Here is a 14,377-nt window from a genome sequence, read left to right on the forward strand (position 1 = left end):
ACTATTTCACGAAAGACGCGGTATCTACACGATTGCGAAACAGTGGATCCAATGACTCTTCCGAGCTATAGAGACAAAGAGCGGACATCATGATAGATACTAAGTATGACTCGTTATTTTACCTAATATCACGATTATGATAGAGCTTATTTGAGAAATCGGGGAAGGCAGTGCCACATGCGTGTTTACAAACGAAGGTAGAACATTTTTCATCAATTTTCAGCAGAGTTTCACTAAAGTAGATAAAAGATAAGATTATACATTTAATTCAAAACTAATATTGTCGAGTGCTTTTATTTTGTCGGGAATACAAAGCCCGTCTAAAAAGTATGTTTATACTCATCGGTATCTTGGTTAAGTTGAGTCAAAAAGCAGGGACCTTGAGCCAATGCGTGGAGGCTGAGTGTGTTTCATGTGAGAATCGTTCACGATTTCGCAAATTAGCCTTCATAATCATGATGTTGGGTAAAAAAACGAGTCATACTTACTTTTTATCATGTTGTCCGCTCTTTGTCTCCACCTTGACGGTATCATTGGCGAAATGGTTTATACAGCTCCTAAAAGAGCAGGAGCCAGTGTGTATAGGTATCATATTGTCCGATCTTTGTCTCGAAAGTGTCATTGGCTATATTTCTATACAGCTTCTCAACGAGCTGGAGTTAGCGTGTGCAGGTAACATATAAAATTAAAAGTGCATGTTGATAACGCGCGCACTAAAATCGTTATGAATCACCAGTTGATCATTAAACACCCTATTTGCGCTGCCTTTGTTATTGCACAATAACCCGTTCTGCTCAGTGGAAGCAATCAATCAATTGAAAGTTATCGATGCAAAATACACAAGACCAGCTGAGCTGTAGAGCCATATCATCACCATCTCTGGTTGAGCTGGATGTCGCACAGTTTCCAATGCTGCCATATGATGTAACAGTCAGTCGCACTCAATCAGTCAGTATATCTTCTTTATTTTAGTTTACACGGGCTAGTGACCTTGTAGCAAAACTATCTTTGTATTGTCGTAAAAACAGTTTTATTCGAATGGCCTTTATATATTGAGATAATTGTAACGCAACTTCAATTGTTTATATAGTTCTTCGGCCCGATCGTGCATAGAAGTGATACCTTAAGGTATAAATAAATAATTGAGAGTAAGTGTAGGATAATACTGTTAACGGCGACGGATGAACGGCAGTTTAATGCTTTTCCGGATGCGAAGCTAAAAAGAAACTAATTAAAAGCAAGGAAGCGGGCATCTTTACTCATCCAAAAATTAAGATGAATAAATAAAGACGTGCAGATCAGAATTGTTTCTTACTGAGCTAGCATTTGACATGATATAATGGAAGTTAAAGCGCAAAAAGCACATTTCTGTGGGAAGGTTATTCATTATTAATGTGGTGAACTCTAACAGCAAATTGGGGATTTTTTTCGTGATTGAAGTGATTACATTATTTATGTATATTACTTGACGCGATATGTTTGCAAAACGTGTGTCCGATGTTCATGTTAAATAGTAATATATGCAATAAGGTTGACAACAGTAGAACTTGTTAAATCCTTTACCTTGAAACGTTAAATGATTAGCTTAGGCCAAAAGAAAACCTTTATAATAGATATGTCATAATAATAAGATCACATTAAAAATGGTAATACGTCATAATTGCAAAATAAATATCGTAGCCGACAATTCAAAGTATGCAAACATATATGCGAACATTGTTCCCCAATAGTTTCTAACGAGACAGCCATTAAACGGCAATCAACGGTTTCCTATATTGCTATACATCGAATGCCCAGTCGGTTGGTTTGAAGTTCTTCTATTCTGTACTATCTGGTAAAGATATCTGAGAGACAGTTGCTGCAGTATATTATGAATGGGATTTAAATGGGATACGTAATCTACTTATCTGTTGGAAATGTCTTATTCGTGAAGGTTTTTGATACACAAATATTTGAGTATCGATGCCTCGTAAATCCTTATTGTTTGGTACAGTTTGGGAAGGCTTCATGGGTACCAAAATGATACTTCAAATACATAATTTTGGCCTTGAAAAAATGCAAAATACTCCGATAACCAAGCATACACATTTTAAGATCATTTACTATAGTAATGATATAACTCTGATGATATCACAAGTGTAACGTATTTCTATGAACAACTAAAACAATCACGAGTTTTGTCACCTAAAATATATAACGATCACTCTCCTAATTATGGTTTAATAATTTGATATTATCTAAACTGATAAACTACCACATGATATATGAAACGCTCTACCGATCGGTTTTCAACTTCTTATTCGGACTATCTATTGTTTTTAATCTTTTCCGAGCGGTCTTTTAAAAACAGACTGCTTATCTCGAATATTTATATTTTCCAGTACTCTTCCTTATCATTTGATTAAATATATAATTACTTAAATAATTGTATTCGAAAACAATGATTAACTTATGAAAACGTAATTACAAATGATTCGTTTTAACAACTTCTAACTACTTCATTCAGTGTAAACCATTTCAAACCATTGTTGTTCTTTTAAATCTAAAATCACTTTACTGATCAAATATACTTTGCTATAGTCTTTTAAACTTCGTACTAACAAGGTGAGTGTATTCTATATTTACTCCGGTTAAGAGAAATAAACTAGCTCACATAACTTACAAAGTATATGGGTCGATCTTAATGAAATCTCTTTCAACTAAGTGCATCCCCTTTTATAAACAACTGACTATTCCGCAAGATCTGACTCTCTAATAAGCGTCCAAAATAATGACAAAATAAATGAATGTGACGTTGAAATTAATTGAAACGTCGTTTACTCCTCTTATTCATATTTCTGTTATCTAATTCACACCAAAGTGTCTATAGATTTATTTCACTAATGAATGCACATACATGGACATTTAAAACAAACAACATGTATAGTAAATAAATCATAATACATACATGATATTATAAAAAGCCATGGCAGGCACACCGAACCAAGACTAATTAAAGATCGGTATTTACATTTACATCTACATTTAAATATCTACATTTTATTCTATGAATTTGATTACATGTCATACTGGCATATTTCAATTGTATATTGTGTGTTATGTTTCCGTGAATAAACTTTATTCTTCCTACGAAATAATCTGAAATGTCCTATGTATTAACTGTATCGGCGTTACAAAAACAAAGGGAAGCAACGAACGAAAAAGGTTACCACTATTAATTTCTTCAAACTAGATTACATTCTTATCTGATACCTTAACTGCTACCGGTTTTCTTCAAAGTATTGGAAATGAAAAAGGTTATTTATTCCCACTTACCAATTCACAGTATTTTTTTCCTCCCGACAATACATTTTTACGTCTGATCGGTCATTTTCCCTTGCACTAGAACTTTACGTAAATTAATAATTTGCATCTGCATTATATGAGACTTCTGAAACCAGTTATAAGTTTTATTGGCAATTTCGGCAACACAGGCGTCTAGTGAGATATTAAATTAAAAATGTCATAACCGGAAAAAGGGCGGTTCGCAAGAGTTTTTTTAAACGAATTACACCGCATTTCAAAAGAATATCAGTGATTTTAACTAAAATGATAAATTTCGAGATTCTTGATATTGATTTTGATAAGAAAACACTCGTTTCATTTTAATTACGATCATTGTAAATATCGATTTAAAGAAATGAAATCGACTACGGGCTACGCTCTCGGCCAATACTCTAGGTCGATAAACCCGCAAATTGACCACTAAGGATCAACGATGTTTGTTTATTGGCTGCGCTAATATGGCTTGACCCCGCCGTGACGTCATCACGACTTGAATCGTGTTTAAATGCCATAAACATTAAGAACCACGTCGATATCTTGATACAACGTAATTAATGTATATGCCATAATGGCATTCAGGTAATAAACTTCAGCTTTTGCCAAGTTCTTTGACACAATTGATAATGAAACAAACGTTTTAAATACGTTTTCTATCAAGGGTGGTATTAATAACCACTTGTTATGACTGATATCTAGATGTGAAAATATTACATCAACACACAGTTGTCTTTTAACAGGCATTTTCTGAGTGCATATTCACTTAGTTTAATTTTAACTGCTCATTTCGGCTGTAATACGGTAACATGGGTAACATTTGTCATTGTGTACGGTGTATAATCGAAGATAATTTTAAGCAAGGATTAAAGTAAATGTTCCTGGGGATGCCTGAACTGTAATCCCTGACCATGGTTGTCACGTGATATTATAGAGATAGTTCCATGTGTGTGAACTTTTATGATTTAGACGCCTTCCTTAATGAGACATTGCACCAAATGGAGTTATTGTTTTCAAATATTCTCAGTTTTAGGCCGGAATTTATATTTACATCGAGAAAACAAAGTAAAAAGGTTTTAAAGAATATGTGCATCACATTCCAGCAAAAGCTAAAGCGTGACTCCATGTGGTGGTTCTCGCGATAACCATGGTAATAATTCACATCCGATTGACAGTTATTTAAGTGCTAAGTGTTTTTCATGTAAGATAAGAACAAAGTTGCAGAATTTTAAGACGAGATGTTCGCTATTGTTTCGAACAAAATGTGCACATTTTAAAGGGTAGTAATTTTCGGCATAAACAGTAATTATTTTCACGATGGTAACAACTTTCATCATTCTAAAGTTCATTAAAATAAAAAATAAAGAGTTATGAATGAGCATTTATTAATGTTATACGAATCTTGTAATCAGCTAGAAACACAAGACTTCCAAAAATGTTTATATCTCCATCTTTCATAACTCCATCATACATTATCTCAAACGTGTAGTTAAAATGACATAGCGATTCTAGAAAATAGAACACCATTAACCCCGGTGCTAGGGAACGCCATCAATGTTTCATCTTCCATTTCTGCCAATGAAAATCAGTGTCTTGTCATGGAAATAGTTTGTGTTTTTGAAAGATCTTTCTTGCAGATTGTAGTCAAATATACTATAAATCTCTACATTGGAGAAAAACATCTTCACTGTACATGTAATGCTACTGCTACGTACTAACTGAATTGTGTAGGTTTATAATAATAAGTACAGTTATTTTTAAATCAATAGTAGTGTCATTGTTCAAAAGTTAACACATCTCAAAGCACCAGCTTCATATATTACCAACGAAGTTGTGTTCACATACCTAGCAAATAACTTACTATATGTCTTCACAAAAAAAAATAATATCTAATTATAAGCCGAAACAAAATTGATGAACGTTGGGGTTCTTTTGAAGTGGAAGCGTGATATTCCCATGGCCTGTTCTTGAACATTAACTGCCAGAGTTAAGCGCCCTTCTTTTTTATATGCACCATTATCTTTTAATATCTAGCAGCCATAATCCATATTTCATCATTCACCAATCTGATAACATGGCTCTTCCGCTTCAAGAGATTATGTGTGTATTAGAAGAGTGATTATTAATTACCTGCTCTGCATTGGTTTATTGATATTACTAAATCTTATTTACATAGGATATTGGCGCTAAAACGTCTATTGTTTAAACCCAGGCTTGCGGGAATTAGACATATGGTAACTATGTCTAGTGTATGCCATTCCTTGAGTGTTTGCGTCATTCCTTCATTAAATTACAATAATCTAATATATACATGTATACATTCCCTTACAAAAATTCATGCAAATTCAATAATTTGTGCATTCGTTAAAAGCGGCAATAATCCAAAGTGAAGTTCTACATTAATAACCATGTAATTGTTAAAGGGACAAGACGTCGGATGATACCATTGCAGGAAAAAAAAGAAAATTGTCAAAAAACTTACATTAAATGATAACGTTGTGTATAACGCATTGCATCTTATTTACTGAGTATCACATCGCTTACGACACATGTATCTTTCGCAGTTTTTGCGTATTTTTCCAATTGAAAATTTACTGGGTATGTCTACCACGTAAATCCCAGTAAATTTAAAAATAGCGTCGGTATATGTATATGTACTATTCACGAAACCTTCACATGATAAATAAACACACTATAAAAAGGAAACCGTTTTGCGCTATTTTTAAACGGGTAGATTCAGCTGAGACAGCGACTAAATAGTCTTTTTATCATGCAAAAGTATGTATTAGCCGCCACATATAAGTTTATATTTATTAGCAAATAGTGTATTGGTAGATTTTGGGACCATCTGGTGTCTAGTCTCTTTAAAAGAATACCCCCAAAAGGAAACTAAACCGAACTGGTGTACATCACATTGGCCCTTATATTAGTGCCAGCTATGATATTAAATCAGTATATATATTGCTTTTAATTTTAGTCTCTGTACTAACGACAGCGTCTTCTGAGTATACACTCTGCTCATACAGGCCATATTAGGTCCATATTTACTAACGTATTGTGTCTAAGTCTGGGACTTGATATTTTAATTGTGTTGTGTCATACAAGACCAGTAATGCTAAAAAACTGCTGTACAATGTATCTGTTACAAATAAAAAAATCTACAGCTACGCACATATATTGTGTTACTTATATTTAAGATATTTTGAAGCATAAAATAATTAACTTCCTCAGCTGAGTGTCAAACTCAGATTCAATATTCTCAGTGAACACACTTGTATGTTACGCTGTACGAGAATCATAACCTTCGTGAAATCAAACTTGACAAGCAAGATTTTGTAAGGTATTTCGCTGTTTATTGATTTGAAATTACAAGTTTATATCCTTGTATCGTGAAATGCATTCTTTATAAATAGTTTCACTGCGGTGCACGTCACAAATATAATACTCATTAGCAAAACTGCTGGGTACATTTCATAAAAATAAATATGTTAGACCATTAAAGCTGCACCCTCACAGATATACCATTTTAACAAGTTTTGTATTTTTTGTCTTGAAAAAGAGCAATTTTGTGCGAAAATATCTGCAAACAAATGATAAGAGATTGCTGACAAAAGATCAGATCGCAGATTTTCATACTTCCGTTCGAAAATTAATGTGTTATGGCTTAAATCGTTAGTAACAGTTTAAGAAAAATGCATAAATCATCAATAAAATAAAAATCTGCGACCATGCGATTTTTTTTTGTTATCAGTCTTATTTAACTGGCTTCGATGGATTTTCGCTAAAATCGGCTCGTTCCAAGACAAAAAATAAAAAAAAAAAGTTGTCAAAACGTTCAATTTGTGAAAGTGGAGCTTTTAAGTGGCTCGATCATGGTTTTAAAATGCACTTTTTTAATTACGAAATGAAGTGTGGCAAATCATAAGGAGTGTTAAAACAATAATACCAAAAACTGGAACCCTTCAGCAAAGGTTGATATTTTCTCAAATATCGTCTTTGAAGACCACAATTTTCATTAATAGCGTTAATAGCGCGATTGAAACTTAATTACGGCTGTGATGTTGCGTGATTGGTTGATTGACATTATCACGTGATGTTATCAATGTATTCTAATCAGATCAACATATACACCACTGTAAAAGTTCCGGTGGCCGTGTGGATAAGGCGGCGAGGGTTCGAACCCCATTAAAACCAAAATACTCTTTTATGCTATAACTGTATTTTTTTCTGCAATTTCGATATTATAGAGTAAAAAAAAAAGATTAAATTAGTGTTTTCAGGTGCATTACCGGGTAAGGTAGTTTTTGGTCCAAAAACATGAACAAGCCACTTTAAAGGCTGATATAACTAGGCGTTACAATGTTGTAAAAATGGATTTTTATTGTTTTCTCGGAGCGGACGGCTAACCTTTTAATTATGGATGATACCTTTAGATGTTATTTAATCTTAGATACACCTTAAAGAACAAAAATCGTTAAAATTATTTTTGGACGAATGGTAGGACAGCAATTACCAAAATGTTTGATCTTGAGGTTTTATGTTGATCAACGTTTTATTTGCCGTACTTTCTGGTTTAATCGTCAATATATGGTTTTTCATTCTAAAACTGTTACTTTATCGTTCATCTGATTATTTTATGTAAGTATATAATGACAAATATCACTAGAATTGTTAAGATGTTAGAAGAAAACGGGTAATTTTCGTAAGAGGATAATCATGTAATAAACCAGTGATGTGTATAATATACGGCACATACCTATTTTCATAACGCTTCATTTGCCGTTTCTTACGCGTATACATTTCAGGAATTGAGACAAAAGTATAAAAAAAAGGCTGCAACCAGATTTAAGCGATTGTATTCATATATATAGACACATATGATTGGTTGCAATATATTTCACAAAGAGTTATATTTCACGAATGGCGTAGCCACAAGTTAAACTTTCACGTTGCAATTTTTCACTGTAACAAACATTTTTTTCCTTTCTTATGCCTAAAAATAAGTTGAAATGTCATTTAATCGTTTGTTTGTTTTTAGAGAAGCGCGCCAAATTGTATGCGAACGTAACGTCATTTCAGAAATTGAAATTGAAATTGTCGTTGAAATTGTGCACCAGCCCTTTTCGCGCTGACGTTTGATTTGGAGCGGGCTTAATTTTCAAATTTTCAAAGCAGTGAAAAATATCAAAATGGATGAAGCGAGGGGGGTGACAAGGGCGCGTGCAATGGCCGGCATATGAAGTCTATTTCAACCTCACATTATACCTTTACAATTAAACGCTGATATATATATATATATATATATATATATATATATATATATATATATATATATATATATATATATATATATATATATATATTACAGTGATTTTTTACGCCCCCCCCCATTTGAATTCATGGCCCCGCCACTGAAACACTCACATGTTTCGTTGGCTTGACTATACATTATGGCAATTATGCAGTGTTTGTATTGTGTTAACCGAAACAACACGAGACAGAGATAACTTACCTAGCATGGCCGTTCCGATGAGTAACAACAGAAGTAGAGTTATTACTGTCCTCACGAATCTCGTCATTGTTCCATTGTAACTCGTATTCCACACACCATATCCCGGTTTAAATATCCAATATGGTGTACATGTCATTTCAACTTGATTCTAGTCACAATCTTCATCACATGATGATACAATGCATTATAATCCTCCAATGAATTGTCATCCATTCCCGAACTCCATGTCCGCCATATTATTATTTTTTTAAATTACTGCCAATGTTTGTGATCGTGTTATTGTGAGTCCTATTCAAGGACCTGGTTTCTGCATCAAGTTACCGACAGCAGTCGTCTGTTTCACAAAAGCGATTCACAATTCGTCCAGCAGATTATATCCTTCAAACAGAGAAAGTGAAAAGTAAATTTACTTAAGCCACTTTTTTGGTGGAAAACAAATATACTTACTTCACATCCAATGTTTGAAAACAAATATACAGAGTATCATTTTAAGCCTATGAGCTACTGTATGGACTAACTACAATTTCCCAATGCATACAAATTAACATTCCTCCACTATTTAGAGAATGATAATTCATATTACATCAAATCTCTATCAATTATGTATATATATGTATATAACCTGCTCTCTGTGTATATGAAGTAGTATTTATCATATGAATATCATCACCTGCATTTCATTTCAACAAAAATCAAATCCATCTGAATCAGACACGTTCGATCAGCTTAATCGCATTTCATGGATAATTTCTGCCTTTTATTCGCCTTGGGCAATCCCTATCCCTTCTGTAAACATTGAGGATACTATGTACTATTAATTTCAACATTTATGCATTTAACAATAAAATCATATCGTTTATGAAGTTTGTTCGGTTTTGCAAGACTATTAACACGAATAAATAAACTGAAAGAAAATCAAACAGCATTCCTTTATCAAATAATCAGTTTTACTGTTGGCATCTAATTCTACGCTAAGTATCTAATTTATAGCCAATTTACGCCAGTTTTCGAGTAATTTAAGCATTAATTCCAGAAAATGTCCATTGAACGAACCTAATACTTTTATCAACATACTGAGATGGAGCTTGGTCTTATCTTCCGCTATCCCGGATATTAGCGAAACTTTTGCAGAATTAACAGTTATACCATTCCTCTTGGTTAGTAAAATCCCAACTGCCGTGATTATGTCTCTGTCTTGAAAGCTATGATCAATCCTGCTTTTAGCACTTCTGCACTTAAACACAGTACTTTTGAAAAAAAATAATATATAGATTTTATTAATAAGAAGTAGAAGTGAACATAAAAGGTTTAAACACGCGTTGCATTTTATTTATCACTACGAGTATGTTCTTCGTGCAGAACAATTAAGTAACATAACCACAATCACGTCTTGCAGAACGCTTGATGGAAATCTGAATATTCCCTTTACAGGCGACGTCTTTATCCAACGGCCGATGTGTAATTGACTTGCTTCTACCGTCCTCGGTTGATATCGTTTCCTGTTCGCTCAAAACGCCCGCATTGTTGACTTCATCTGTAAATCAAATGTTCGGGATATTGGTTTTACACCTAAGTGTTGAAATTGCTCAATAACATGTCCGGAATTTAATTGTCAATCGTTTTAGACATGAACTTTTTCTAATATTGATTACTTTTAAAAGAAAACCTTAAGAGTTAAGTTAAGGAATGTATGCAAAACATCTTATTCAGAGATATATCCCCTGCATTTAAATAAATTGCAAACTATAACACTTCCAAGAACTATTCACAGGTTTCACATATTCCCCGATTTATCATGAAAAACAAATGCACAAAACATCATCCAGTGATAACCGTAGCATCCAAGTGTATTATTTATATTCTGGTTTAATAAATACGTTTCCTCACATAGCAGATTCTGATCGCGATCCAAGCGAAGGCACCTGCGTTAAACCAATGTCGATAATGTCTATCATGTCAAACTATCTCCGACGAAGACTAAATACACTTTGTTTTTCTAGCATCCCATATTTAATTAGGATGTGGGTTAGTTTTGTTAGTCTACGGTACTACCCGAAATTGCGCACAATGGAATCTCTACGCCTTTAGTAAAAGTGTTATCTTTCTGCGGATCTGATGCTATTTGTCTTTTATCCAAGATGTTTTGCCAATCGTGCATATTGTCATGTCATATCATGGTCGGGTCCAAATTGTGATAACGAGTTCAAAAACAATTTGCTCCTTCTGCCTGTGCAGCCTAATAACTTAATTTAGTGACAATAAATCATGAGTGCCTAGACTAACCATGTGACATACGGGCAGATAATATCATCGTTCATTGTATCAGTTGTTGTTTTGAGACAAATTCCCTTTTATTCCCTCTTAAGTAAAGAAAACGAACTATGAGAACAACATCATTTACAATCAATCGTTGATAAAATGATCAAAAAATACTTACGGTCCTGAATCCCATTTCCATTCTGCACATGAAATATCAATCATAGTTAATTAGAAATGCGTTCTTAATTGATGTGCTATTCTTATAAATTTAATAATTAATTTCCATGTTCAAGTTACATCTCTGTACAGCTTGTCTCTAGACAGAGATATTCGATCAGGACAAATTGACATTCAAATTGACATTCAAGCAATATTTCAAGTAGTTCGTATTTAATTTAAATCAAATAAACCGACGGTTGTTTAATATCGCCAAGTAAAGCGGCATTACAATTGTAGGAGTCAACGGGTCCATTGCAAGCCTGCTATTTTCATTAAGGATATTGTGTCCTTACCCAGGGTCCCCGCCGGGACGGTTACTCAATTGTCCATTAGCTCTGTCTATTACGTGTTACCTTACCGGTCACCGGGAGCGGGACTAATGATTGCTTTGTCCCTTTGCATCAACAAAGCTACACCAGTTTGGAAATTGATTGAGTTTATACCAAGAGTGTTTAATATAAAATCTTTAATCCACATCCGACGTCTCTACGACAATATACGACTTGTCTTGAGAAAATATTATGTAAATGTATGCAATCTGATGGCGAGAGTGCCGATCACAAAACAAGCCGTCTTGGAAGAGGCGCTCGCCCCAGGGGACATATTTGTAGGCCGAGTTATCCGCGTGATGCCCAGTTCAACTAATATACCTGGCGTGAGACCACAGTTATTTTTACTATATGTTTCATATAGACACTAACCTGGCTTTTGACTTTATACACACCCCAATTGAAAAACAAGGACATGGTATCTCTAGAACAATTCAAGACACAAAATATAATCACAAGAAAACACCATGTTGACCATTGACCCGACTGTCAAAATTGAGTTCAAATACATAACCCTTCCGCCAGGGAGTCAATCGGCTACAAACAACTAATTTTCAGACTTCCACAAGCTATGATTTTTCCAATATTTACATTGAAAACTATCAATTTCTGCAATAGAGTGTCAAATTCAGTCAAGTTCTCTGCAAAAAGAACATTTTTTGCTTCTTTTTCATTCAATTTTAATAAAATATTGATACTTGAACACAAGCACTCTTTGTTTCTGTATTCACATCCGGATCTTGGTCAACGGGGGGCAGATAACTGTGGTCTTGAGCCTATTTAAGCAACATTTTTTCAGAAACAGACTTCAAAACTCCTATAGTTCAGCTTCAGGCTATATGCAACACATACTGAAAGTTTGGCAATGATATATCAAACACTAAATGAATGAGACAAGTATTAGCACCTGTGGTATTTTCATAAAAAGCAGAAACAGCCATTTCCCTCAAATGTTAAGCCGCAAACCTTTGAAGAGCCATTATTTCCTTATGCATTGGAATAATTTGACCAAGTAAAGTTTTCCTTGTAGCTTTTAATGGTGTCTATAGAACAGCACCACAAAACTGGCCTGCCTACTCTTTTAAGATTTTTTTCTAAGCAAAATAAGGTTTTTCCACTTCATCGGCTTAGTGTTTTATATAAAAAATGACATAGAGCCCAACTGAAATGCCTCAACTTGTCAAAATTTTGCTTTTCTGGTCCACTTATATACAAAGGTAACAGAACTGTTCAGTTTAACACAAGAAATTTAGTGATAATGTGTTAATAGACAGTCTAAACAACACTATATGACAAATTGTTGGCTTCCGGGACAAATGGCGCAACAAAGGAAATGGCAAAAAACACACCAAAACTTAAAGATTCATGACAACTGCTAGTGTTTTCATGTATGAGGTGGCTACATGATGTAGAAAATGCAGAGATAGCATTATTATGCCCATTTTTAAAAAAAATTTACTTTAAGAATCTGTTTTGAAGGCTAGATTTGGCATTCAATTCAGAGTACAGCACTTCACTATTGTCTATAAGATGCTTATTTACACCTGATTTGCTATAAATCTCACTCATTGGAATCATTTACACACAAACAAGCACTACAGAGTTGACTAACATCTTCATTCTTCTGAAATATTGGATTCAGAGCTGCATCTCCTGGATTCAGATTGCAGGACTACCGCCTGGGGAAAAGGCCGCAGCTAACTGGAGCTTATTGGCACATCATGATCTGCAAGCAAGACACAAAAGCAATGTTTTACACAAATAAAACTATCTGCCACTACTGTTAAAGTTTGAAAAAGGCCTGTAAACACTCATTTGAGGCATACACAACCTTTAATATAGTCATAAATGTGATAAATATGCAGAAAAGTTCATGAATTCAAAGATTTTCAGGACAAATTTAATAGAATATATAGTCTTTTGGACATTTTGCAATCAGTTTTTAACAACTCAAAGGTAAATCTCATCTTATTGAGTACCCAGATGCATTTTGCAAGCATTCAAACCAGACATGCTTGGAATTTCTTCTTACTTGGAGATGGTATTCCTTTCTTGAAAATCCTTGCCGAGAGCCGGTATGGAAAACCACACGAGACCACAGTTTTACCAGCACTGGTTCTTGTCCTTGAAAATTCCTCTGTGGCTACAGCAACCAGGCTGGCTATTAAAATAAGCAATAAATTAGGGTTTTTAAAACATTTATACTGTATTAAGGTTGTGTTTTTTAATGCATTAAGGGAAAAGGCTCTATTCTTTATGAAAGCTGCTCACTTTTTATTTATTTTGCCTTGAGAAATGTCAAGTTTTTCAATGAATAAACTGAATAAATGAATGAATTAATGAATATATATGAATGATTGATAGAATGAATTAATGAATTAATGAAAGGTGGCATTATTTCTTTAAAATTGGGATCTCATTGTGTTGCTGTGATTGTTAAAGTATATGTTTTCTTGTCCATAAGCTGAAAATCATATGCACACTAAATAAAACATCATTCTGCATCCTATGTGCAGTAAGTTTTGTTTAATTGCTTATAGAATTTGCAATTATTGTAGTGTTTGCTTAAAAGAGCAAACACAATGTGTGAATAGATGCACAATACAGACCAAAGACTGATACAAGTCAGCAGTTTCATTAGAACATAATATTATTATCAAAGCCACATCAGAAATGATTGACAACATGAAAGAAATTCATTTAGGAATGGAACAAACAGTCTCAATGGGCTATTATGACC

The 14,377-nt window shown here is 33.9% G+C and overlaps 1 protein-coding gene across 5 annotated transcripts in view; it reads right to left on the minus strand.

The window, feature by feature from the left end:
• The window catches only part of LOC128228349 (zwei Ig domain protein zig-8-like), an 84,448-nt gene extending 73,575 nt beyond the window's left edge, over positions 1–10,873 (minus strand). The window contains exons 1-4 of one of the 5 annotated variants that reach the window (XM_052939610.1): positions 10,718–10,873; positions 9,884–10,364; positions 9,501–9,616; positions 8,831–9,208 (exon numbers count right to left, since the gene is read on the minus strand). In XM_052939610.1, the coding sequence (XP_052795570.1) occupies positions 8,831–8,966 (136 nt within the window). In that variant the 5' untranslated portion in view covers positions 8,967–9,208; positions 9,501–9,616; positions 9,884–10,364; positions 10,718–10,873. Of the gene's footprint in view, positions 1–8,830; positions 9,209–9,452; positions 9,617–9,883; positions 10,629–10,717 lie in introns of those variants that run through there. The other 4 variants (XM_052939612.1, XM_052939614.1, XM_052939613.1 and 1 more) reach the window with 4 other exon arrangements.
• Positions 10,874–14,377: the final 3,504 nt, after the last annotated feature.

The sequence above is a fragment of the Mya arenaria genome, chromosome 3 (assembly GCF_026914265.1).
Source record: "Mya arenaria isolate MELC-2E11 chromosome 3, ASM2691426v1".
Classification (NCBI taxonomy): Eukaryota; Metazoa; Mollusca; class Bivalvia; order Myida; family Myidae; genus Mya; species Mya arenaria.